The sequence below is a fragment of the Ctenopharyngodon idella genome, chromosome 12 (assembly GCF_019924925.1).
Source record: "Ctenopharyngodon idella isolate HZGC_01 chromosome 12, HZGC01, whole genome shotgun sequence".
NCBI classification, from domain to species: Eukaryota; Metazoa; Chordata; class Actinopteri; order Cypriniformes; family Xenocyprididae; genus Ctenopharyngodon; species Ctenopharyngodon idella.
Window position 1 is genome coordinate 21,274,047 of NC_067231.1, and position 27,525 is coordinate 21,301,571.

At 35.2% G+C, this 27,525-nt stretch overlaps 2 protein-coding genes across 4 annotated transcripts in view; one reads left to right on the top strand and one right to left on the bottom strand.

The window, feature by feature from the left end:
* Positions 1-1,097: 1,097 nt before the first annotated feature.
* Positions 1,098-4,603, bottom strand: LOC127523732 (cytochrome c oxidase assembly protein COX11, mitochondrial). 2 transcript variants are annotated; one of them, XM_051914785.1, is made up of 5 exons: positions 4,456-4,603; positions 3,108-3,472; positions 2,872-3,027; positions 1,663-1,788; positions 1,098-1,489 (listed from the first exon to the last, which is right to left on the bottom strand). In XM_051914785.1, the coding sequence occupies exons 2-5, from the start codon at positions 3,423-3,425 to the stop codon at positions 1,307-1,309; spliced, it is 783 nt and encodes a 260-aa protein (XP_051770745.1). In that variant the 5' UTR covers positions 3,426-3,472; positions 4,456-4,603; the 3' UTR covers positions 1,098-1,306. The 2 variants fall into 2 exon arrangements, with proteins under 2 accessions (XP_051770745.1, XP_051770744.1); XM_051914784.1 differs by having other exon boundaries at positions 4,381-4,512.
* Positions 4,471-27,525, top strand: part of stxbp4 (syntaxin binding protein 4) — a 40,411-nt gene continuing 17,356 nt past the window's right edge. Inside the window, exons 1-19 of one of the 2 annotated variants that reach the window (XM_051914780.1) lie at positions 4,471-4,560; positions 6,612-6,775; positions 6,946-7,018; positions 9,631-9,704; positions 9,881-9,976; positions 10,061-10,130; positions 10,231-10,305; positions 14,132-14,211; positions 15,037-15,166; positions 15,466-15,598; positions 16,123-16,229; positions 16,396-16,618; positions 16,752-16,830; positions 20,088-20,185; positions 20,874-20,970; positions 21,142-21,254; positions 22,169-22,258; positions 22,412-22,477; positions 27,096-27,272. In XM_051914780.1, coding sequence (XP_051770740.1) covers positions 6,664-6,775; positions 6,946-7,018; positions 9,631-9,704; positions 9,881-9,976; positions 10,061-10,130; positions 10,231-10,305; positions 14,132-14,211; positions 15,037-15,166; positions 15,466-15,598; positions 16,123-16,229; positions 16,396-16,618; positions 16,752-16,830; positions 20,088-20,185; positions 20,874-20,970; positions 21,142-21,254; positions 22,169-22,258; positions 22,412-22,477; positions 27,096-27,272 — 1,893 coding nt within the window. In that variant the 5' untranslated portion in view covers positions 4,471-4,560; positions 6,612-6,663. Of the gene's footprint in view, positions 4,561-6,611; positions 6,776-6,945; positions 7,019-9,630; positions 9,705-9,880; positions 9,977-10,060; positions 10,131-10,230; positions 10,306-14,131; positions 14,212-15,036; positions 15,167-15,465; positions 15,599-16,122; positions 16,230-16,395; positions 16,619-16,751; positions 16,831-20,087; positions 20,186-20,873; positions 20,971-21,141; positions 21,255-22,168; positions 22,259-22,411; positions 22,478-27,095; positions 27,273-27,525 lie in introns of those variants that run through there. The other variant, XM_051914781.1, reaches the window with a different exon arrangement.

Sequence of the window (27,525 nt, forward strand, 5' to 3'; positions counted from 1 at the left end):
CTCTTTCATTGGACATTAAGCGCGTCCATTAAATCCCGTAAACGCCCATTTTGTGTTGGAGAGGGTGTGGCCAATCTGCTGTTTTGATCCCATAAGCGCTGATGGCAGATCAGCCCCCGTAAGCTCACCCATTTAGGTTTTGTCGCGCGGACGGTGGCTCAGCTGATTCTGCGTCAGCGCTCCAGCGCGCTTCAAGCGCGTGCTCGGGTTTGTTGTTTTCCGGGGCACGAAGAATGACGTAGTGTTTTAATGACGTAATATTATTATTGTAGTTTCTAGACAGGTTATTGTAGTTTATCTCGTCTTCTAAAATCGCAGTACTTTATAACTATATTTAGGTTTAAGAATAAAGAAGGCTATCAAATACATTAATATTCATAAGTTATTTTGTATATATTTATCATGATTGTATTTTGCATCACCACTGTCCTTTGTATGTTTTTTCATTGATCTACTGGGTTTTCAACCTTTACAAACACAGGGACCCTCCAGCCAACACTATTATATATCTAACACTATTATAATACATCCACTAACATGGCTACATTATATAATGGTTTATAGATCAATATCTAGGAAAATAGAAATGAAAATATGTCTTTTTTATGTTTCATATATCCTCTCTATGGACTCCTGCCCCAACTGTGATCTCATTTTGTGACTGCTTAATTATGTATAATCCAAACTGGAAAAAAAAACAACAAAAAAAAAAAAACATGTTTCAGCATAGTGTTCTTGCGCAATGTTGTTCACTAGAGGTCCACTGAGAGCAAATTCATTATATAAAACATGCCTCTGTTAAAGCTGTATGATATCCAAATCTAGATTAATCTAGCACACACTAATGTTTTTAATGCTGCAACATTACCTGTCCTGTAATATTAATTATTCCACCATAACCAACAAGTGGCAAAACACACATTATTGTTTTCACTCCTGTGCAATTAAGTTTAGAATCATGTACACAAACTAATATAAACATGCACAAATGCTGCCCTCTAGTGTCCTAAAGACTATATTGACACAAATTCACCAATGTTGCATATACAGTTTAGATGTTTGATATCAAAACGGGTAATAGCTTGTTTCTGAAGGTGTATAAAAATAAGAACTTATTTTATTGTTTTAACCATAAAATTCATAGACAGATGATCAGCCTTGATCAGTGTTAAATTTTTGTTATAATCATTTGATTCAGACTATTCAGACATCAGACATTATCACATGCAGTAATCATTATCAAAATGATTACAGAACACAATCTCCTGAAGATAATTCTGATTAAAAGTCTCTGAATAAAGCACAATTAGCTATAACCAGGGATTGGTAACTTCTGTCCTTCCTTGGCTTCAAAAAAGGTGTATGAGAGTATAATATTGTCTACTCGTGCCATCCTGGGGTCTTCATCAAACTCTGGATCAATGTAGAAGAATACCGGCATGTCCACCTCCTCATGTGGGTTTAACCTCTGTTCCTCGAAACAGAAACACTGATGGAAAAACAAAGCAGTGTATTAGAATTTAGCACTCTGTTTAGTGAGCTAAGAAGGTAATACATTGGATAGCCATACATTTCTGCATACAGATGTCAACTTTAACAAATAATTATGATATTATGATAGTAATGTTAGTATGAATGTATTTAAATGCATCACACATTTACCTGTATCTTATTAAAATATTGTCCAGCCTCAAAAGGTACAACATTGTAGGTTGAAATGCCTATCACCGGTTTGTCTGTGGGGTTCCGTGCCTTATAAAAAGCCAGCGCAGTTTCTCCTGGTACGACCTGGGAAAACGTTCAAACATGGAATAATCAACTTAGTCTTCATCTTCAGAGACATTATATGAAAAACATGTTGTTTATGGAACGCCATATTTATTCCTGTATGTATAGATACACACACACACACACACACACACACACACACACACACACAAAGTGTTTGTGTATATATATTAGAGCTTCATGATTCTGGATAAATTGAGAATCACATTTTTTTTTAATCACGATTCTCCCATGATTTTGAATGAACAACTTGACAAAATAACATGTAATTTACTAGAGCTTCTGACAAAATGTTAATTGCTGCACTCTATTTAAAAATATTTAATTAATGGATCTCTTGAATGAATGATTCAATGAAAAATACATTTGTTAACAGTCACTTGTCGCCACCTACTGGTGCAACAATGTAATTGATAGAATCTTTATTTGAAGAGTCAAGTTTCTTTCAAAAGATGATTTAGTCTATTTTGATCACTACCATAGACTAGTGTTGTCACGATACTGGAATTTCCAACTTTGGTACAATACCTTGAAAAACATCGATATTCAATACCATGGTGAAAACTGTCATATATAATGCTATACAGATTTTTTATTATCATCACATTTTTTGATATTTTGTTGCAATAGCTCCGTGAGTAAGGGGAGGCGGGTGTGCATAAATTCGCCATCGGAGAGAAGAGAGAGCGAGAACGCGCAGCTGGTATCGGTGTATCAATACTTCAGAAAAGGAGCATTGGAACTGTTTTAGATATTTCAGCATTGATACATATCGAAATATTGATATTTTTGACAACAGTAACACAGACATCAGTGTGAATGATTGAATGTTCACTGTGATCATACTTGTCAAAGGTTTAAAACACATAGCAGAATCGTTGTCATTTAGGAAGAAGATTGTGGGTGTTTGAATTGAGATTGCAATCTTTTAATGATTAATCATGCAGCTCTAATAATATATTATATATATATTACTTAAGTGTTGTTTTTTGTATTAAAAGTATAAATGTTTGTTGCATATAACAAAATTGATGTGCACCTTTTAAAATCGAAAAAGTTGGTCACAAAAAAATATAATCTTACGTAAATCTCTGACTGCTGCGGACGGAAGTTCCATTGCATGCTGGCATGCGTGTCTGCATTGAAGGTCACTTTAATAATACGCTCCCTAACTGGCTTCATTGTCTCCACTTGCTCTGTATCATGTCCAGCTACTGCTGACCCTCCCAGCCCTGTTGCCTGAAGTAAGAAAAGAACATGTTATTGTAATACAATAAATGCACCAAAAATGGCTTTGAGATTATCAATCTAATACTGACCTGACAGTACAGTCTGTAGAGCGGAACAGCAGCATACGATATGCCAATCATTCCCACTCCAGCGGCCGCAATGTATGTCAGGATGGTCTTGTTCCTTTTCTTCCAGTCATCTTCCTGGCTCTGATGTTTCCTCTTGTGAGTTTTAGCTCCTCGTGACTGGTTGAGGAATCGCTGTGGGGTTCTCCTGAGGAAGAGCTGGCCACTGGATGTGGCTAGTCCTCTGATGTTGCAGCAATCAATGCATAACCGAGTGCTAGAAAGCACTTGCTGTATATAGTGCTTTGCAGTGCACCCACGAAGAAGTAACGGTAATAGCATAATCCTAGAATTACAAGTGAAATCCCCTCAAGACAGGTGTGTTTCACCTAAAACACAAAACAAGGACAGATATGATCACTAAAATAATAATGATGGATTACATTAATGTGTGTCAGTCCATAACTCAAATAAAGAAGGCCTTGTATCTAGACGTGAATAAATGAAAATGATAAAACACACATTAAATATTTAACAGACATATTTTTAGTATGTAAGAATAGTAAGTCTATCTACTGTTCAAATTCAGCAAGAATGCATTAAATTTAACAAAAGTGACAGTGAAGACTCATATATTTGTTTTTCATATGAATCCTGTTCTTTTGAAATTTCTATTCATCAAAGTATCCTGAAAAAAGTTTCATGGTTTCCACAAAAATTTTAAGCAGCACAGCTGTTTTCAAGATTGATAATCATAATAAGTGTTTCTTGAGCACCAAATCAGCATATTGAAATGATTTCTGAAGGATCATGTGACACTGAAGACTGGAGTAATGGCTGCTAAAAATTCTGCTTTGCCATCACATGAATACAATACATTTTAATATATATTTTCATTTTATATTAATTAATATATATATATATATATATATATATATATATATATATATATATATATATATACAAACTTACAGCATAGTTAAATCAATTGTGAAACAACTTAGAGTATATACATTATTTTATTTGCTACTACATTAATTGTCAAGCTAAACAACAATTAAGTATTTTTCTTAAATTAAAAGACAATTTAAACCGACTGCCAATCAATAACACAGAATATAAAGACCTGCTACAATACAACTTTAATCATTCAGAATGGAACATGCTAACATGCTCATCCATTCTGTTAAACCGGTTATCAAGCCATTACCATTTATATGTCTATATGATGACCCCGTGACTAAATATCTAATTACGGCTTTAAACGAATTTCATACAGAAGATGCTAAAGCCTTACCTGACTCAAATAATGAAGCTATGTACATGTACACCCTTCAAAAGCATGTTACAAAACATCAAATCCAACACTAACCTATTGGTGCAACAGATTCAAGTTCCCCGGGTACAGGGCGCTACTGCTACAGTTCCGGTGGGTTCTGCAGAAACTGGAAAACTGACTGACGCCGCCTCGATTGAGGTAGGCCTACAGTGCTTGCTTGTTGCTAAGTGAAAATGTGATTATCATATTAAATATTATAATAACCGTTTTAAGTACCCAAGTTAATTGTGGTAAAAGTTCAAAAACTCATCTTTGATAATCACAATGACACATTTAGAAGTTTTTTCCCTGTGAAAATAATTTCTTCATGCCTTAAAATGGCTTGAATGTAACTACACCCTTGCTAGTGTATTCGCGGATCCAATGAATATGCAAATTAGTCACCTCCACTCAGTCACACTAGCTCAGACTACCCGAACCCTCTTGGACAACTGTAGTAAACGCTACACAATGGCAAGTGGAAATATTGGTTTAATTCAGCCATATATGTTTTAAAACAGATCTTTGGTACTCAGCAGTGGTGTTGACTGATGAATTTGCACATGGTTTGTCTTAAAAAGCATATTAAAAAGACCACATAGACATATAAATAACATTTAAAACTTGATTGGTCTTAGGGGGCACAATATGAAAGATTTTTGCATTAAAATATGTCAAAACACCACTAAAACAATGTTACATATTTTGTTGACTTGTGCACTTGCATTATCCCAAATGTTTCCAACAATGTTAAATCCAGAGAAATCAGCTATTTTAACCAGTGTAACGGCTCATGTCATTGCCAGTCAATAACGTCATATCCGCTGCGTACGTCATTGAGTCGCTCTCATTTAAGAAAAGTAACCGTAATAAAATTGACTGTTATTATACTGTAATTTGTTCTTACTTTGCAATCTAATGGTTAGCCTACTTTTCTTAAATGAGACCACCTCAATGGCGAATGCGGCCTTCATATGCAACCTCCAAAGGAGCCTTCAAAATGAGACGCAGTTAATGTGTTTTAATAGACAACTGAGCAATGGTTTTTACCTTTATTGACAGAAAGCGAATCAGTGTTATATAGCTCAATACCGTTAGTCTGTGAATATCTTGTTTTCTTGATTTACCAACATATACTTTGTACCATTCTTCAGAGACAATGCTATTTTGTCAAGTGGCTAACATAGCATAATCAGAAAGCATTTTCTCCACCATACAATATATTTTTTAAAATGAATTGCATGCCATTTAGCAACACAAGTCATCCAGCTTTTATTAATATGATATTCTAATATTGATCTAGCTTACTGCAATATGCAGCAAGTGTCTCATACCAGCCACCGACCGAACGCACAGAGTAACTTTAACATAACTTTCAACACACTCAAATGTATTTTTAGTATGATTGTTTTGACCAAGTAAAACAGTGCTGCATTACCCCACAATTTTAATTTGTCAAACAAAGTGACCTGTATCAGTAGTAATTCAGCACTTGCGGCTGTTTCATTAGAATGAAATAAAATAATGTGAATTTAAGTGATCAAACATAACTGTAATAAAGTTCAAGTGCAGGGAAAAAGGAGGCGAAAGTGAAACGTAACTTTAACCGTAAAATATGCATAAACAACAAAACAACATGCGGCATATAAGCATAATAAACAGCAATGTAAAATGTCCCCGGCTCTCGGCCCCGCCCTGTTTCATACCACAGTAAGGTTAATACAATTTTAATACATTAGCTCACCCATGAATATGATTTTTGCCCGAGTCCCATCAGATTGCTTTCCATCGGCTGTGGAGGTGAAGACGACAACTCCCATGATTCCACACTCATTTAAGCCGTCATCAAGCTACGCTGTTGTTATTGTTTTGAATAAGTGTCCTCTAGCGGTGAAACGTACATACTGTGCCTTTAATGATTAAAAGATTATATTATTTAAAATTTGTGGTTTATATTTAGGCTATATGTGATCATTGATTTTTTTTTTTTTTTTGTTTTTTTTTTATCTTTGTGTATTTAAAACAAACCGTTCTCAGTGACATATTAAAATGGGAATTTGTTAGTGGTAAAACAAAACATGTTTTTTTTTTTTTTTTTTTCATTTAGACACTTTTTTATGGATTTCATTTTTTCATTATTTGTAATGTTTATGTATATAGTTATTTTTATGTGGACAAATATAATTTATGTTTCTTATTTTTCTTTCCAGTTTTACATAGACTGAACAGTACTAGTCATTCAGTATCCCTGCATCAGAAATCATGCAGTCAGACTCACGTCCCCTCGTTCCACATCACAGCCCGGTGTCAAGTTTTGAGCCTTCCTGCCTCGGGAGAGGCAGAATCATCATCAGCTGTGACAGCGCAGAGAGAGGTGAGGCAAACCATGTGACTATGGGGTATCAGGACAGATTAGTGGATAGGTAGGAGTGTGTCTGTTACTGTCTGGGTAGATTGCTGTCTCTCGGTCATCGAGACTGACCTGATTTGAACCACCGCTTTCCCCAACCCCGTGATATCGTAGACTTTACAATACTTCATCAGTTGCTTGTGGACCTGCAATGGCACTGCTCCCAGTGGAGGCAGAACACTTTGACGGGCTATCACTCCTCTACTGGTAAGAAATGCCATTATCTGGTTGTTATCTGGATGAATGACTTTAGATTAAGCAAATACTAATGCTTTTAAAGCTTATTTGTTTTCTATTATAGCCTCATTTGCTGTGCTTATGTAGTTACCTTCTTTATGTTTCTGCTTGTTCGTCTGTGTTGAAAACATGGGCATGGATATTACATTTACGTTGGAACATTTCAGCATTTCCTAATATTCTGTTTACTAATTTGTGCTGCATATAAAATTGCTTTCAATGCTGAAAAGCTTATTAAAAGCTGACAGCAATTACTGTACATAGGAACTTGTTATTTTAGAGTCATTTAGAGTTCATCATCATGTTGATAAACCAGCAGCAAGCGATAGGATAGGATGCACCCTGCCTGCGTGGTTTTGCTGTAGTCACTTGAGTGCATATCCTTACATGGCTTGAGCAAGGTAAGACAGATTAGGTAGAATTAAGTGATCAGTTTAATGCTAGATCTTTTGTAACACAATCGCACGCACTATATCTGAACCTTTGTTTGTTCAGGGTGTCTCGTTAAAGTCAAATCCTTTTATTTCCCTTAATGCTTTTTAATTGCTTATATGAAGTTAGTGTGGGACAAAAGCATGCATAACCCTTTTGATACAGATTTGATGGAAGTAAACACAACCTGCCTGTTGCAGTAAAGGACAGATCATCATTACACTGAACTTAATTCTAATTCTCTTTGTTGCTCTTAATGTGATCGAGATTAAAGTGCATTGTTTACAGTGCAGCAGAGGAGATAACTAAGAAAACTAATTGCAGAGATGGGAATCAGGTTAAATACATCGCTAGTAAGGAGCACAAGCATTTGTCCTTGTCATCCTGTTCAGTGCTGACCGCCACATGAACTCAACAAAGCAAAAACAGCACTTTGGTATGAGATTACAAATCCTGGAGTTGAACCATCAACTGGTTAGTCTAGCTAATGCATATGTTTGTTGCCATTTAGTATAAAAAAGGAGTGCTGAAAAATTTGACACCAATACAGAATATATATATATTTTTGTATATATTTATTTTATAAATTTCTTGCCCTCTAAAATCATAACTTGTATGCTGCCATATCTATTGCAACATTTAAAGATAAATATTAACCTGCCTTTTAATAGCTCAAAAACATACTCTGATTATACTTGTCAACTTGATAATACGCCTCTTCTATAAAACATGTTACATTACATTTAATGTCTCAGTGACCCCAAGTACGAATAAATGCAATGCATTTTCACATGCTTAGATTTTCTAATATTGTACACCATGTACAATCCAGTCCAGTTTTTTTTTTTTTCTTTGATTGGTTTATTCTATTTTTCTGCAGTGTGTTTTTGCAGGGGTCTGACTGACCTCAAACAAACCCAACATTGCTATACTGAACAGCAATCGCCTTTTCAAAAGAGCGCATGCTTACTTCTTAGTCAAACAGAAGATAAAGCTTCAGTATTATCTGTATGCTGGGTTTTGATGAGGTCAGATTTACATAACAAATGTGAAGTGCAAATTATAGGTCAATTTTGAAAGTACTATTAATATTTTTACATGTAGCGTTCTACAGTATGTACGAAAAATAAACATTTAAAGTAAATTTTAACAACATGAAGGTTAAAAAGTAGACAAAAAAATAAATACAAGAAAATATGTGATAATGATATTTGTTTTATAAAATGAAGCTTTATTAACATCTCACTCAGTGTCCTAGTTAAAGTTAAAACATTGTATTCTGTTGCTTTCAGTCTGTTATGGAGATTAAATGCAATAGAGATCAGGCTGTAGTTTATCAGATTGGATGCATACCCTCTTTCTATAAAGGATTTATCATTTGGCGCTTTCATTGTTTGCCTACATGATTGAGTGATTTTAATATAAACCCAAGCACAGTAACCTACTTCCTGTATAAGCGTTTATTGTTTTTATTTTGCCTGATAATGTGCCATTACTTCAACCACTGTTTTATTTACTGTTATCAAAAACAATGTATAAAAAATATATAGAACCCTATGTTTTGACTTAATCTTAAAGAACCCAAAAGCCAAAATAGGGGAAAAAAATTCAATGTAAGGAGAAATGTTTTGACTGTATATTAATTCTACAAGCGTCTGACAGAACCATTTAAGGTACTCTATAGAACCTTTTCTTCTAATTGTGTAAGCCCAATTTTAAATCATACATTCCAATATTTCAATATTATGAGTGATTTAACCCTCTGAAGCATGTGTCCATTACAGTACAGATGTTTAAAAGCCATTTTATCCATTCAGGTGTTACATCCAAACCCACATTGTTAGTATTTCCTTTATTCCTTTATGTGAATGTCCTTTTTTTTTCTGTAATATGCACCATTATCTTCTGCTGTAATGGACAGATGTGAAACTCTCTAAATATGTAACATTTTGGGGGGAAAAGATTGGGAGTTATAATATTCTTTCCTTTGGGCTTTAATAATTCATGCATCAGAGGGTCAACCGCATTATTACCATCCATTCGATAATCTGTATTTTTAAAAACAGTCTGGGACATTTCTCTGGAAATCTTGTTTTTTATGATAATATCTCTTGTACTTAAATTTAAGAGAATCTTTTTTTTTTTTTCAGGACAATAATGGGGCCCCATGGCATCAACCGTGCTGTTGAGAGACTAGACTTCACAGACTGTAAAAAAGGACTTGGTAAGAACCACAGTACTATTTTTTTTTTTTTTTTTTTCAGTTTATTATAATATTCCCGGAAAACTGGTTTACACTGCTTCATTTTTCGAGGCATTTGATGCACAATTTGATTTATTTTGTTCTTTCACCCCCATATAAAGAATTAATCCCAAAAAATCTTGTTCTCAATTTGATAGGCGTGAAGATTATTGGGGGCTACAGGGAACAGAGCGGTGAAGAGTTTGGTATTTTCATTAAACGGGTTTTGCCAGGTGGTGTGGCGGCACAGGACGGTATGTTCTTTCTCCCAAAATCTCCAGTGAATGTATTTACTCAAATTATGGGAATGATGGATGATGTTCCTTTTTGTCTTTCAGGGCGTCTTCGAGCAGGGGACCTCATTTTAGATGTTAACAACATGAATTTAGGAGGTGTTACAAATGAAAAGTAATGTATTGTATATTGGTTATTGATCTGCAATAAATTCTGAGATGCTTTAAGTATATTAAAACAACTAAACTGAGAAATATGTGTGATGTTTTATTAGGGCAGTGGAGGTTCTTCGCATGGCATCATCTTCAAATCACATGTCTTTACTGATAGTACGTGACGACGCTTCCAGGTAAGATTACTTTTAAAGGGGTCATGAACTGCATTTTTTTATAATGTTCTCTGAGGTCCACTTACAATGTTATCCAGATTTTTACATCAAAAAACATCCTAATTTAGAAGTAATATGCTATTTTCTATCCTGTTTTTTAAACTCTGTTTTGATTCAAGACTTGGAAGTAAACACCCACTGCTATGACTGGGTAACCATTTTTCATATTAAAATAATTTTCAATATCCCCACCATTACACATGTGGAATTTTTTTGAAAACTTCCGATGTTGAAAAATATCTCGTTACATAGATGAAACATTTGCCAACAATGTGACACATATAAGTTTTGGTTGTGGCAAATAAAGTGTAAGTCCTTGGAGTTACCAGTTATAATTGACCAAGGATGACTTACGGTGTTTAATGTAAACAGAATTACACCATTGTTTGTTACACTGTCATTCTTATAGACCATTCACTGTTCATCCTTCACGATAAAATGAAAAACATATACATTGTCATTTGCAGTGTGGTGTTTTAAAGGGTTAGTTCAACCAAAAATTAAATTTTTGTCAATAAGTACTCACTGTCATGTCGTTCCAAACCCGGAAGATCTTTGTTCATCTTTGGAACACAAATTAAGATATTTTTGATGAAATCTGAGAGGTACCACACATAGGCAGCAACGTCATTGCACCTTTCAAGGCCCAGAAAGGTATTAAAGACATTGTTAAAATAGTCCATGTGACTTGTGGTTCAACCTTAATTTTATGAAGCGACGAGAATACTTTTTGTGCGCAAAAACAAAAATAACGATTTATTCAACATTTTTTTCTCTTCCATGTCATTCTCCTACACTGACTCATTATTGTCCAGCTCCTGCGTCAGCATCACACGCATGTGCTTCTCATGTGAACAGCGTTGGCCAATACTGAGCCTGCGTTCTGATGTAGAACCTGGAAGTGCTGCAGTGTCTACAATGTAAACAGGAGAATGGGAGGAGAATGACAGGGAAGAGAAGAAATTGTTGAAAAAAGTTGTTATTTTTGTTGTTGTTTTTGAGCACAAAAAGTATTCTCGTCACTTCATAACATTAAGATTTAACCACTGTAGTCACGTGGACTATTTTAATGATGTCTTTGCTACCTTTCTGGGCCTTGAAAGGTGCAATGACATTGCTGCCTATGTGTGGTTCAGAAATCTCTCAGATTTCATCAAAAATATCTTAATTTGTGTTCTGAAGTTAAATGAAGGTCTTACGGGTTTGGAACGACATGAGGGTGAGTAATTAATGACAGAAATTTCATTTTTGGGTGAACTAACCCTTTAAATAAAATGAAACGCTGTAATGTCTACTGATGACAACACAGAAGATGTAGATCACTGAAGATTTTAGCCACAAATGACTGCGGCGCAGTTACTCACACTTGTGGTGCGACATCGGATCCAATATAGTCGGCACTGCATCATCTTTTATGTTCTGTCTCTTTGAAAAGCCTGCGTCGAACTGTGTCTCGTTTAAAAATGAATCCGCAATAAAATTGGAACTTTGTTATAAATAAAGTTCATCAACGCTTTCTCAATGTTAGGATCAAAAGGAAGGCAATACAAAGACTGTGTTTTTCCACAACGTGGCACTTCAAAACGTCTTGTAATCCTCAAAGGCATCTCTATCGTTTTGTTGCTGGTGTAATCCTGTGTTTGTGTCTGTCTCGTATTTACTACTACATGACATGCACAAAATGGTGGGTGGAGCTAAAGAGGCAATGATGTAGAAGTAGGCATTGATCTTCTGCAGAGGCAGTCTTTCGTCGCAGTATGACGTAATGTGACAAAATCTGAAACGACTCATTTTCTGAGCTTGGTTTCAGTAAAAGCTGTTTTTAGACTTAGGAGGACGTTTCCAGTTCTGAGACTAACAGGATATTTTTATAGTACAAGGACCTCTTATTTGTCAAAAGACCAAGGAAAATGTGATTTCTTAATTCATGACCCCTTTAACAATTTCTAAAGGAATGTATTCTTTTTGCTATTCATCTTTATTTATCAGTATTTGCATGTGTGTAAATGATTTGTTTTGTGTTCAAATATTTTAATTAAATGGAGACAGCAAATATTGCTTGCCAAGTACAGAATGTGCACTTTTGGACATCATATTCTTAATCCTATAAATGGATGAGTACAGACGAACGTCTTGATTTTTTTCTTTAATCTAAAAATAGTCTTAATACACTTAAGTACATTAAAGTCTTTAGCACTTTATTGAGAATTTTGGCACTTGTTGAAACGATGGTATTTTTCCAGCACTAATTTCTTGTCTCTCTTTTTTCAGCTGTTTTAAAATTATCGTTAACTAAAACTAAAACCAGTAACACTTTTCAATAAGGTTGCATTTGTTAACATTAGTTAACTGCAACAGTTAACTTGAACTAACAATGAACAATACTTGTACAGCATTTAATAATCTTAGCTAATGTTCATTTCTACATTTACTAATACACTTTTAAGAAAAAAAAGTTGTATCTGTTTACATTAATTTACTGTGAACTAACATGAATTTTTTTTTAACTAACATTAATAAAGATTAATAAATACTGTCAAAATATATTGCTCATTCTTAGTTCATGAGTGTTACCACTAAAACTATTAAAACATTTCTGTTAATTGAAATAAAGCTGAAACAAAATAAAATATAAATATTAGTTGAAATTGAAAAATAAATTTAAGCTGAAACACTAAAATTATTAACTGGAAATAAATAAACTAAAACTAACTAAATCTAAAACGGAAATAAAAAATAAATTAAGCCTAAATAGCAATGTTTAAAAAAACTAATAAAATGACAAGCAAAGCACAGTTAAACTAAAATTAACATGAAAACAAAACAAAAAATATAAAATTAAAAGCTAATTCAAAATATTGATGAAACTAAAAATAAAATAACACAGCTTTTTTAGGAGACTTGATATACAGTATAGATTAATTCTGTACTGACAACATCAAGCTGCTACTCCATGCTAAATAATTTTTGTAGGATGCATGCTGAGATTTGTTTTGTTTTTTGTTTTGGCACTGTCTGCTTAGCCAGAGGTCTCGGATTTGGGCAGTTGTCAAGTTCTTCATGTCTGTCTTTGTTCAAATCGAGCTGGCATTTTGCTGGTCTCAGTGACTTCCTGATGAGCACATTGTACTCCCAACTGAACAGCTGTTGACGTATTTGGGCCGCAAGTCTGTCATATGTGGCCTGAGTTAAACCAGCTGAGGTCAGGTTTAAAGCTGTAACAGTGTTATAGGATTACCCTCATAATTAATGGACAATCAATCACCTCACACAAACTGCTTTAGTACAGTACACAGATTTTGAGAACATAATGTCAAGAATTTAAAGATTACTGCTTAGATCACATTTCTGGTTTGGAAACAGTCCCGCTCTTAACTTCGATTCTAATTTATCTGTGATTACGTCTGTAATCTAATTAAGTGCTTCTAAGCTTCTTTGTGAACTAATGAGGAAGTTGCATTTAATGGGAGTTGTCATATTAAATAACTAGGGACTGTAGTTTGAGGGTTTAATAGGGGTGCGCTCATTATTTTTTGTGTATTTTAAAAACTAAGAATAATAACTTTCCTTTAGAACAAGTACATTCATAATTATGTAATGCATGATTTTACAGAAAGGAAAACCCACATAATGTTTACTCTCTGAACACCACAGAGACAGAAAAATTAAGCAAGAGTCTTAGTCTGTACAAAAGCCCTCCTATTATGAACCACTGGAAAGTAACGGCTCCAGGAAAGGTGAATCTATATGTGATTTTTTGCATGTGTCTTTATATGTTTATCATTAGGAGGGAATTTGCTGAACTAATGGAAAAATATGGCTCGAGCAATAGCACCAGTTCTGGATCAGACATCTCTGTTTCCACAGGTATTTTCCATTACGTCTATCACTATACTGCATTTCAGGAGTGAATGACTAATGTCTGAATTTTAGAGAATATTGAAATGATGGACAAAAACAGCCTACAGTGTGCCAACTTAAAAAAAAAGGCTTTGGTTTGGTTCCTACATAACATCATTTTCTACATACAAAGCCATGCACACATCAAGCAAGCATCGGAATATACTTGAACCAAAATGTCTGTACACTACCGTTCAAAAGTTTGGGGTCAGTAAGATTTTAAAACAAATATATATATATATATATATATATATATATTCAGCAATGATGCATTCAATTAATCACATGTGACAGTGAAGACATTTATAATGTTACTGTTACAAAAGATTTTTATTTCAAATAAATGCTGTCCTTTTGAACTTTCTGTACATCTAAGTATCCTGGAAAAAAAAAAAATCTTTCATGGTTTTCACAAAAATAGTAAGCAGCACAACCATTTTCGACTGTGATAATAAGAAGTGTCAGCTTTGACACCATAGGAAAAAATTATATTTTAAAATATATTAAAATAGAAAACAGTTTTATTTTAAATTCTAATAATACTTTAATAGTAATATTACTGTTTGTACTGTATTTTTGATAAGCATAAGAGACTTCTTTCAAAAACATTAAAATCTTAATGAAACAAACTTTTGAACAGTAGTGTAAAAATAAAGCGGTAAGAACAATAAATGTGTAGATTGTTCTTATTCTAAGTGTACTTAGGAATTGCTATTGTAGCATTCATTTTTAAGTGAAAGAGTAGCAGATGTTTAGATTGAGAGTATTAAAAATCAAATCTCTTGTCTTCAGGAAAGATGACCGACACTGCCTCCTCCTCCTCATCTTCCAGGTCAACCAGTCCTCTACTTCTGAGCCCTAAAGATCCAAACCCAGTATACACCACTGCCTGCATTACCTCCCCATCTCCACAAGTCTGCACGTGAGAACCAAAAGACGAACTGTAGATCCAATTCTGATTTTATTCGTGTGATCCTTTCACATATACTTAAAATAAATCTACTATCAAAATGTAGAACAGAACCCAGCAGCTTTCTCTTACTATTGCAATTAATAGTGTCCTGATTGAAGAGTTTGATCCTGAAAACACCTGACCTAGCCCGAGTGAGAGTGAAATCCCACAAAAGATTAATTTACGGTTATTGAAAAAAAATAATCACTTCAGGAGTCATTGTTTTCTGCTGTTGATCCAAGCCCTTATGTTTACCTCTTTTTCCCCAGAGACTGCATGATTCAGTTGATATGTGTTGCCAAAGGGACAGGATTAGGCTTGGTCATCAGGGGCGGAGCTAACCGTGCAGAGGGGCCAATGGTGTTCGTTCAGGAAATAATGCAAGGAGGCGACTGCCAAAAAGTATGTTTATTTATTGTTATTTTGTAAAATTGTAAAATAAAATGTAAAGGGATAGTTCACCCAAAAATAAAAATTCTGTCATCATTTACTCACCCTCAAGTAGTTCTGTTTATCAAAGAATGCTGGGGAAAAAAATCACAGTTTACACAAAAATATTAAGCAGCACAACTGATTTCAACTTTAATAAGAAGAAGAAATGTTTCATGAGCACAAATCAGAATATTAGAATGATTTCCGAAGGATCATGTGAGTAATAATGCTGGAAATTCAGAGTTGCCTTTACAGCAATAAATTATATTTTAAAATATATTAAAATAGAAGCCAGTTATTTTACATTGTGATTATATTTTACAATATTACTGTTTTTACTGTATTTTACAGTATCAAACAAATGCAGCTTTAATGAGCATAGGAGAATTCTTTCAAAAACAAAACTTTTGAATAGTATTGTAAGATGAAGTAAAGTAAATGAAGCTGAAGTAAAGTATAAATGAAGTAAAATGTTTTTCTCTGTGTGACTCTAGGATGGGAGACTAAAGGCCGGGGACCAGCTCATATCCATCAATAAGGAGTCACTCATTGGAGTAACGCATGAAGAAGCCAAAAGCATACTCACTCGAACAAAACTCAGGTTAAAACTCAGATATATGTCTATATGAACCCAACCTTTCAAGACATTCTTCCCTGAATGAATATAAGTATATTATGAGAGTTCTCTTCTGTCCAAGACAAATGCAGCTGGATGGTGAGAGACTGTAAGGTCATATGTTTACACATGGTACTGTTTAACCCTACAGACCAGACCCTACAGTAGAGATAGCCTTTATCAGACGAAGGTCTTCGTCAGGCTCCAGCAGTGGACCCCACAGCCCCATCTCCCTTCAACCTCCCTGCAGTACAGCCCCCCAACTCAGGCCCGCTGGAATGGGGGGAGCAACTCTACCTGGAGGCCTCGTTCCCAAGATAGCCAACAGCCCCAACTCTGGAAGTGAGACGTTGCCTTCTGTAGAACTTACTAAGGTAAGACATAAGACTGTGGCCGATTCCAGTCTGGTAACAGAGATTCATTAATGCAGTAACTGTTCTTCAGTACTGCTTCAGATAGTGTGGTTGATGTTTTCTTAAATGCTTCAACTTGTGTCTTTCCTTACAGGTACGACCAGCAACAGTAAAGCCTATTCTCACCCCAATGTCCTCAACTGAGAGTGCCTGCACCACAGTGGCCAACTCTGGTACTGCAACCCTGTATTCCCTCTGTGAGAATCCCCTAAAGTTTGTGTCATAATGTAGATTATTACAGAAAAGTATCTTAAATTATATTAACACAAATAATCATTATAGCAAGGATCTTGCAATGGAAATACATGGAGGCAAAGAAGCAAACATTAAAATACATTAGTTTTGAAACTATATGCTGTTCTATATGCATCCTCACAAAAACAGGTCACATTTCACTCCAAAATCAAAAGAAAAATTAAATTATATAAATAAATAGAAACTAAAACAGCATAAATTAAAATACTACAATGATATATAAATATTTTACACTTGAAATACTTATATTTGTCAATTAAAAAAACATACTTTATACAAATACAAGATGGCATTGCCCTGTTCTTTTCATTTTGATTTAAAGTCAAAATTAATTTTATTTTTGCAAAATTAGCCAAAATTCTTTTCTGTGGTAACATTATGTCACAAATTTTGCTATCTTAAAGGATTAGTTCACTTCAGAATTAGAATTACCTGATAATTTACTCACCCTCATGTCATCCAAGATGTTTATGTCTTTCTTTTTTTAGTTGAAAAGAATGGAAAACATTCCAGGATTTTTCTCCAAGTAGTGGACTTCAACGGCTACCAGCGGGTTGAAAGTCCAAACTGCAGTTTCAGTGCAGTTTTAAAGGGCTCTACACGATCCCAGACTATATAATTTTATATATATTTTTAATATATATAATTTTTAAGCACAAATGCTCATCTTGCACTAGCTCTTCCATGCGCCATGCATCACGTAATCACGTTTAAAGGTTACGCGTGATGTAGGCGGAAGTACCGAGCAAGTGCCAAAGCAAACGTGCGAAGGTTAAGATCACAGAGCAGTGCAAGACGAGCATTTTTTTGGATATATATATGTGTATATATATATATATATATATATATATATATATATATATATATATACTTTTTTTTTTTTTTGAAAATGGCCGATCGTTTCGCTAGACAAGACCCTTATTCCTCGGCTGGGATCATGTAGAGCCCTTTGAAGCTGCATTTGGACCTTCAACCCATTGTACCCTGTTGAAGTCCACTATATGGAGAAAAAACTTGGAATGTTTTCCTCAAAAACCATAATTTCTTTTCAACTGAAGAAAGAAAGACATAAACATCTTGGATGACATGGGGGTGAGTAAATTATCAGGAAATTTTAATTCTGAAGTGAACTAATCCTTTAACTTGTATTGAATCCAGAACTAACCATATGCGCTCCTAATGTTATTCACAGATTGTGTAGGACTATCTGTGCAGCCTTTCACATTCTGCTGCATTATGAATAGAATTTTGCTTTTGAACAATTTGAAACTCATAGATAAGGAACGTTCTGGCATAACCTGGATTAGGCTACCTGTTCAACAGACGTTTAGACAGCCATGTGCTGATGAGATGCTGTAACTCGAAATAATCCAGCTGGCATGGTTCTGAAAATGGATATTACGGTCGACCTGACATAACTCCAGGTGAAATCGAGGATAACGAACTCTGTTCAGGACAGGGTTTCATTTCATTTGACGAGAACCTTTGATAAAGATCCTCTCAGCTGTGATTTAAAGCAGATTTAACCAGCTGTACTGAATGACAAACATGAAATATGAAATGAAGAACATTATTGTTTCCAAATGTTTTGGTATGTGCTTGCACTAAACTTTGACCTGAGAAGAGAGTCTCTGTGAGAAGAAGATGACTTATATAATATCGTATTGGGAATACCTTATATTGGGAATACCTTATAAAAAGCATGTACATATTAATAGGAGCTCAGGTAATGAAAATTAATTGGGAATACCTTATATTGGGAATACCTTATAAAAAGCATGTACATATTAATAGGAGCTCAGGTAATGAAAATTAATCACTTCACATTGCATACAAATTTATTTGAGACCCTTTTTATGCCAAATTTGTGAGGGCAACTGTCTGATATTATTCTAAAAGGGCTTTCCAAGAAATCATTGTCAGGAAATAAATCCCCCTCCGAAAAAGATAAACAAATATGCGGATAATGAATGAGTGAACAATAAATGATGAGATAGTGAGTTCATAGTCAGAGCACATACCTATGAGCTCAGTTACACTCTGCAGTTATTCATCGTAAGAGGATTTGACAAGGTTGGCACTACTTCGAGCAAAGCATTGTGCTTTCTCTCCAGTTCACAGATCTGGTCAGGTTGGGGTTTATGGAGAAAAAACAGCCTGTTCAAACAATATTAATTCCTGCTTGTACACAAAGCATTTATACAAGCCATCATAAGGGATCAAATATAATGGTGTAATATTTGAAGGAAAGTTTAAATTGTTGACCCAAAGGGCCTCAGAAATTATTTGGAAAACATTTTTTGGGCACTTAAGTAACAATTACACTACCGTTAAAAAGTTTGTAAGACTGTAAGGATTTTAAAAGTTTTACAAAGAAATCTTTTATACTCATCAAGGCTGCATTTATTTGATCAAAAATACAGTAAAAGCAATGATACTGTGAAATATTATTATAATTTAAAATAATTGTTTTCTATTTTAATATATTTTAAAATGTATTTTATTCCTGTGATGGCAAAGCTGTCATTACTCCAGTTTTCAGTGTCACATGATCCTTCAGAAATCATTCTAATTGAAACATTTCTTATTATTATCTGTGTTGTAAAAACAATTGTGCTGCCTAATATTTTTGCAGAGACCGTGATACATTTTTTCTGGATTTCTTTGATGAATTGAAAGGTCATAAGAACATTTATTTGAAATAGAAATCTTTAGTAACAGTATAAAATGTCTTTACTGTTACTTTTATGCATCCTTGCTGAATAGAAGATGAATAGAAGAAGAAGAAAAAAACTTTTGAATGGTAGTATAAGAGTGTATAAATGTCATTGAATTAGATACAAATGATCATAGCAAATGTCTTCTGCAAGAAAATTATTAATTATGAACATGTTTCACTGTCTGACAGCCAGATAATCTTTTTGTAAAATGTTTTGCATAAGTTTTGCACTTTGCAAAAGTGTCTTTTTTAAAAACACTTTTTAAGTTTGGCTTAAATGCCCAAATACTATTTTGTGCCACCACTGGGAGACATCTACTCACATAAATTATACTCTCATTGCATTATGTAAGAGTCTTACATGTGATGTGCTTTACCAAAATCACAAACAGCTGTTTTGCAAAAGAGCTTTTTTGTGCAGTTTAACTTATTTGGATTCTATTTCTTTTTGCCCAGATGCAACCGCTGCCTGTAATCCCAGCAATACCTGCAGACCCTCAAAGCCTCCATCCTCAATTCCCAGCTTCGAACTCAAGCCCGAGAAAATGGAGCAGGTATCCATAATTATATACTCACAATTAGAGAATAACAGTATCTGTAAAAGTATAGAATTACAGAAACTTCTCCATGTTTACGGCAAGGTCAAACGCTGGTCATCCCCCCGGCGGGCTTTAATGATTAGTTACGCTTCAGTCTCAGTACTGTATTGATCTTTTTTGGTTTTACTATCATGTGTGGAGGGAGTTAATCTCACTGTTGAACAATATGTGCAGTTAGCGTGCAATCCCATATCCACTTCTACTGTGGTATGATGGGAAAATCAATAAAGACTGTGCCACAGCTTCAGTGCAGTGCAGCGCAGTCTGTAGATCTGTTGATATGAAAAACAGTCTAGAGCATGGACAATGTTTAGAAAGATTTCTACTCCAGAAGGTTGTTTTACAGTAATAATATTAATATTAGTACCTTTTATTTATAATATTTATTTAGTGGATGAATTTATCAAAATAAAATAAAATTTAAAATGGCAATCAATACATTTTATATATATATATATATATATATATATAGAAAAATTCATTATATTTTATACAAAGACATTAAAGTGTGTGTGTGTGTGTTTGTTTATCTGTGTGTGTGTGTGTGAGAGAGAGAGAGAGAGAGAGAGAGAGAGAGAGAAGCAGTGAGTACATTATGCTGGTGTAATGAAATGTCCTAAAAGGGCGGTTGTTCTGTCCACAGGCACTGGAGGTGCTGGGATTGAAGCCTACTGACTCTCAGGTCCTGACTCTGAGAGAAAGACTGCGTTTGAACCCAGGAGGGACAGTGGCTTATGGCGGTGAGAATAATTTCTGTCAGTCCTAATTATGTTGTGGTTTATGTGCTGATGGCTTTTTACCTCTCCTTACTTATGCAGTCCATTATTCCGGGTTTATTTTAAAAAATAAACCTCTAAAAATGTATTTCTATACATTATGTATGACTGAATAAGAAATTTTTCTCCTGTAAGATTTTGAGAGAGTGGCAAAGGAACTCTTCAAACTACCGTCCAAGTCTGACTCGGAACAGGAAGTAGCGAGATTGACATCAGATGATCTTTCTGAGTCTCCATCAAACCCTACGGTAAGTGCAAATGATTTTTATTTATTATTGCAGTAGAAAAATGCATATTATAATTTATCAATGCACATTTGTAAATTATATTTTTATTATTTGTCAATGTTTTTAATATTATATAATATTTATATAGAATATTACTTATTCTATAAAACTACTTATTACTTATTAAATAATGTTTCATATGATGTATAATGTTTTATTGTTTTTCTACGGAGCCCTGCACATGAAATGCGGACAAATATAATATATATATACACACAGTCAAACCAAAAATTATTTAGACACTAGATATAATTTTTTTATTTTTTTACTAGTGGGTGCAGGACACTATAGTTCATTTATGTAAGTGAGGATAGCAAAATAAAGTAAACTGTGACGTATTATACCCAAAAATTCTTCATACAGTGGACTACCAGTAAAATTGATAAAAATTTGGGACCAAAAATTATTCAGACACTTTGACCTGACGATGTTTTGCTTAAGTGTTATCTGACATAAATAAGATGATTTTTTTCTGACACAGTTTAACTCTGAGATCTTGTCATATTTTATTACCATTTTTTTAAACTATAGTGAATGAACTGTAATAATGAATGAAATGTTCAAGGTGTCTGAATAAATTTTGGTTTGACTATATATATATATATATATATATATCATGGCTATGAGTTAAGAATTCGTTGAATGAACTAAAACAAGCGAACAAATTATTACAATGTGGCCATGATTTAGTAAAACAAGGGAACTAGTTATTATTATATCGTGCACATGATTTACTTAAAACGAAGGAACAAACTGTTAATCTGTGGCCACGATATACATGTTTTTTCCCACATGTCGTGCGGGGCTCTGTATTTTTCAGTGTTTATGATATAATAACATTTATATATATATAATATTATTTATTATTTTATAAGCCATCGTTATCAGACTCTGATGATCTGGATGAGATGGAGAGACTAAGAAAAGACCACATTGAGGCCTTGAGAGAGCTCAAGAGAATGCAGGTACTTCTATGACAACAGTTTTAAACATTGTCACATGCTGGAATGTGTGACATTCATTCATGTGTTATTGAGCGAGGCTCTCATTAATCCTATTTGCTAGAATGAGTGCGCTAACTCTAATGCTGACTCATGCGAAGATCTCTGTTCTAACAGGATAAGCTTGCAGAATCCGAGAGCCTTAATCATAAGATGCTGCAGGAACTGACAAAAGTTAAACAGGTACGCAACTCATTCTTAGGCCTGTTTCGCACCGTAAGTAGCACGTAAATGGCTCACATTCATTTTGGTGCCCATCTTAGCAGGTTACATTCACACTGCAGGTGTGCACAGCGCAATGCAAAAGCTTGCGACCTATTTATCAATGCAGTCATTTTGCATTTTAGGCTTTAATGAGGAAGCATAAAATAATTGAGCAAACTGCTCGCCTATTGTTTTTTTAAAAAGTTGTTTTATGAGCTTAAAGCAAGTTCTACATTCAAGGACAGGCTCAAACAGCACTTTCTAATCTAACTAAATCTAGACAATTTAAGCAGTTTATAGCTACAATTATGGGTTTGACTTCAATGGTGAAAGCTCAGAAATAGCATGATTTTGCAGTAAAACAAGTGTGAAACAGGCCTTTGAACTTAAGTTTCCATACATCTCATTTTGTTTTGTTTTTTTGACATTGTTCTATCCCATTGTCACCGTACCGTGTTAGATATGCCACAGGGGGGAGCTCTGGGCACATGTGCCATTAGACCCTTAAAGGTGAGATGCAGGTGTTCTGTTCATGAATGCTAAATGCTGAAACTGCATTATTTTCTCAGCAGCACAGTTCAGAACTCCAAGAAAAAAAAAAAAAATTCTATGAGCAATATCCAAAAATCTATTTTCAGTGCGTTGTGCTCACTACAGGAAGCTTGAAACACCCACATTAGAACATCATGTGGGAGATGAAGCATGTAGGGCACTGAGGGATGGCAATCGGTGTTTGGAAATAGTTCTTTTCTATGAGTTATAAAGAAACAGGCTCCCACTAACCCTTTGTATCCTATCTCAGAGCCTCAGAAGTGCCTGTTATGTAAACCCAAATCCAAAGAGCTTCAGGATTCTATGCAAAATTAATTGGACTTTAATGGTTTTATTAGACCGATACTAAAGTAGCAGTACGTTCTGATCATTCTGCTGCGTATCAATTAAACAAATTTGCAAGTAAAGATAGTCCATGCAATTGCTACGATTTCATTAGCTTATACTTAATGTTAGTGGTTTGTTCAAATTAATAACCTCAAGTATTGCTTGTGTGTGCAGACTTTAATGATACCTTGATTCATGTGGCATGTTCAAAAGAGGTGTGCTATCACCTTTCTAAGCAATCAGAACTTATTTTCATCTTGAATACACTACTGTTCAAAAGTTTGGAGTTAAATTTGTTTAGGAAATTCATTTTTTTATTCAGCAAAGACACATTAATTTGATCAAAAGTGACAGTAAAGACATGTATGTTACAAAAGATTTCTATTTCAAATAAAACCTTCACATTGTGACGGCAAGTTTTGGGCAGGAGGCACCCCTCACATTTTCTTAGAAAATGTAAAAACTAGTTTATATGTATGGTATATGGTGTTTGGTGAACTATCAATGCCCTTGTATCGACCCGGCTGCTGGCGGTATCATTCCTCTCGCAAAACTATTCAACCGCAATTTCACTTGCGGTTGACCTTACAAGATGATCTAAATAAAGAGGAAAATGCAGTTATACTCTTTATCAAAGAGACACACTGAATGTTTGGTCAGCTGTTCGAGGCCCTGTGGCGTTTCAATTGGCGTCAGGGTCAATGCAACTTCTGTCTCCCCTTCCCAGAGTGCTTTGCTCCAGTCCGCGGAGTCGCAGCTGCTCCCTCCTGGAGCACTACAGAGGGCTCAGTTCGTATCCAGTTCATCACGTTGGAGCGCTAATAGATGTACTACGCTCCCCATGGTGTGAAACCAAGGCTTTTTAAAGCCCTGCGTGTTTCTGTAAAACTTGGTTCTGTATTGCTGAATCCTTTCTGCTCTCTTCACCTCCACCCACACTTTACCTTCTATATCTGCCATTAGAGCAACAGGTAGGCTGATGGGCTTTTCAGCTTCGAAGCAGTGGGCTTTTAAGCCTCCTCTCTTGCAAGAAATGTGCAGGATACATCACCGTCCACGCAGTGCATACCCGGCTACATTACAGTAAAACGTGTGCGGGGGCAGCCCGTGACTGGTGTGAGGTGTGACTTGTCCATGTGGCTCTCCATTTAAATCTTATCTATGCATTGTGCTCTGGGGTTATGGATACGATAGAGAGTTTGTTTTGGTTTTTGAAGAGCCCTGCACTGCAAAAAAAAGAGAAAAAAAACCTATGGGTGCATCTCCATCTCCCTAGTTCAGTAGTCAAGGCACTGATCAGGGAGTCGGCCATTTTAAAGGGTTAGTTCACCCAAAAATGAAAATTCTGTCATTAATTACTCACCCGTCGTTCCACACCCGTAAGACCTTCATTAACTTTATTCAACAATATCTTCTCTTCTGTGTCATTCTCCTATGCTATTTATATTCAGCCCTTCCAGGTTCTACATCAAAACGCCAGCTCATTATTGGCCGGCTCCTGCAATAGCATCACACACATGCGTCGTGCTGCTCATGTGTACAGAGCCGGCCAATAATGAGCTGGCGTTTTGACGTAGAACCTGGAAGCGCTGAACGTAAACAGCGCACAAAACGTATTCTCGTCGCTTCATAAAATTAAGGTTGAACCACTGTAGTCACGTCGACTATTTTAACAATGTCTTTAGTACCTTGCTGGACCTTGAAAGTAGTGGTTAAATTGCTGTCTATGGAAGAGTCAGACAGCTCTTGGATTTCATCAAAAATATCTTAATTTGTGTTCCAAAGAAGAACGAAGGTCATACGGGTTTGGGACAACATGAAGGTGAGTAATTAATGACAGAATTTTAATTTTTGGGTGAACTAACCCTTTAAGGGCTGTCTGAATCAAAAAATCCTACCAGTGCACTGACATGTTCGCTCCCTAAAAAGCCCCACAATGTACTGTGAAAACCAGGGAGCATCGATGCTCACTATGTTCCCTTAACTGAAGTTCTGAAGCACGAAACATAAATCACTTGAGCCAACTCACTACACATAATGACACGCAATAGATGTTTTTTAGAATATAAATCATTGTTTAATTATATTTCGGCATAACCGTACATCGCTAGACAGGTAATGAACATAATCTAGTAAACATTTATAATTTATTTACTGTTCATAAATACCAGTAGTGATGTTTTACAATGAGAATGTTGTCATGTCGCTAGAAATAGAGTCATCAGTATTTTTTTTTTCAACAGAATGCATTAAATTGATTAGAAGTGACAGTAAAGGCATTTACTGTGTAATGTTACAAAAGCTTTCAAATGAATACTTTTCTTTTAAACATTCTGTGCACTTTCTATGAACTTTATTTTGAACTGTTTTCAACATTGATAATAAGAAATGTTTCTTGATCTCCAAATCAGCATATTAGAATGATTTTTGAATAATCCTTTGACTGTAATGATTGATCATGTTCTGAAAATTCAGCTTGCCATCACAGAAATAAATTACACTTTAAAATATATTAAAATAGAAAACAGTTATTTTAAATTGTAGTAATATTTTACTTTATTTTAAGTTTTGTACTTTTACTATTTTTGATCAAATAAATTCCACCTTGGTAAGAATAAGAGACTTCTTTCAAAAACATTACAAAAATCTTATCGACCCCAAACTTTTGAATGGTAGTGTACTGTATGTGAATATAATAATTTTGCACTAATGCATCCATATTCTTTTGAGACTGCAAGGCTTAACACTAGCTTCCGTAGTTCATTGAATTCTTATTATTTTTTCCCCAGCCACCTCCTCTGTTTCTCAGAATTTCCAGGACAGAGTTACTGTATATGTCCCTTTGAATTCCACATTCTTTGAAAATTAAATTAACTGTAACCAATGCACAACCCTCATAATAAACTTCAGATATTCTCCATGATGCATGGACATTAAATGGACGTAAGTGCTAATTTATATGCCTCTCTGCTAGAAAAGAGTCAATGTAAGATCCATCATGTCTAAGTTCTTCTGTCAGTGGGCAATTATCTGTACCCTTTTCATAAGTTATTCCTGGTGTTTAAAATAAGTTAATAGTGCTCATGATGAGTAACATATTTTTTCGAGTCTTACTCTAATAGGTCTGCAATAATGAAAGTCACGCAGTCATTTTAATCTTAGAGTTTTAATTGTGAGCTACCACACACTGTGTTCATTTGTAGGTCCTCACAGTGTGATTTTCACATATTTTGTGTCACCTGTTCATTAAGAGTGCTGTCATACCCCACAGCTTCATAATTACAATGGCCTGGTTACCTTTCCTTTGTCTGAAGACTATTGACTGATGCCGTGCTGACAAGTATCCAATGTTGTTGCGGTTTTCATTAATGCCAAAACATCTTACGATACCTGTATTATATAACAGCTTGTTTTACTGGTTCCTGTTTGCCAGTACCTACAGAAACTTGTTTGCACATGTCTTGATTTTTAAGCCTCTTTAAACAAATCCAAATGTATAGGTTAAAAGAAGCAGAGCTGTGCTTTGTCATGCTGTGGGAAGTCATGGGGAAAGGAGGGGGGAAGGGGTAAGGGAAGGGGGGGGTAAGACTGTACAGGCATTTCTCTTCAAGTGCAATGAGTTTGCAATGTTAGGGGGGAAGAGCCCCTGAGCATTGTAGCATCCTACTGTACGTGCACTCTCAGCACTGCCGCTCTAAGTGGAACTCCGCTGTTGCAGGAAGCAAAATCTGCAATGGAGGAGAGCCGATCCCTGCGGACCCGGATCCATCTGGCAGAAGCAGCTCAGAAACAGGCCCGAGGAATGGAGATGGACTACGAGGAGGTTATCCACCTCCTGGAGGCTGAGATCGCTGAAATGAAGTCTCAGAAAGCTGAGCAACCCGGCTGGGGCAAGGTATTCCACTTTGAAAGTTTTACACTTAGCTTTAGCCAATCCACATCCCCTGCACAGTCCCACTCCGGGTTTTTCCTCTCTCGTGTCCTACAAAAAGTAGGTCACTGTTTGCTTTGTATTATTCAGTAACTGGGCTGATGTGCTGCGAAGGCTTTAACATGATCTTGCAGGGTGACGTGGGCTGATGTGGTTATTTTTGAAATCTCTGGCTAGCAACCTTGCATGTCGCCAGGATAAACTTTTATTTTATCAC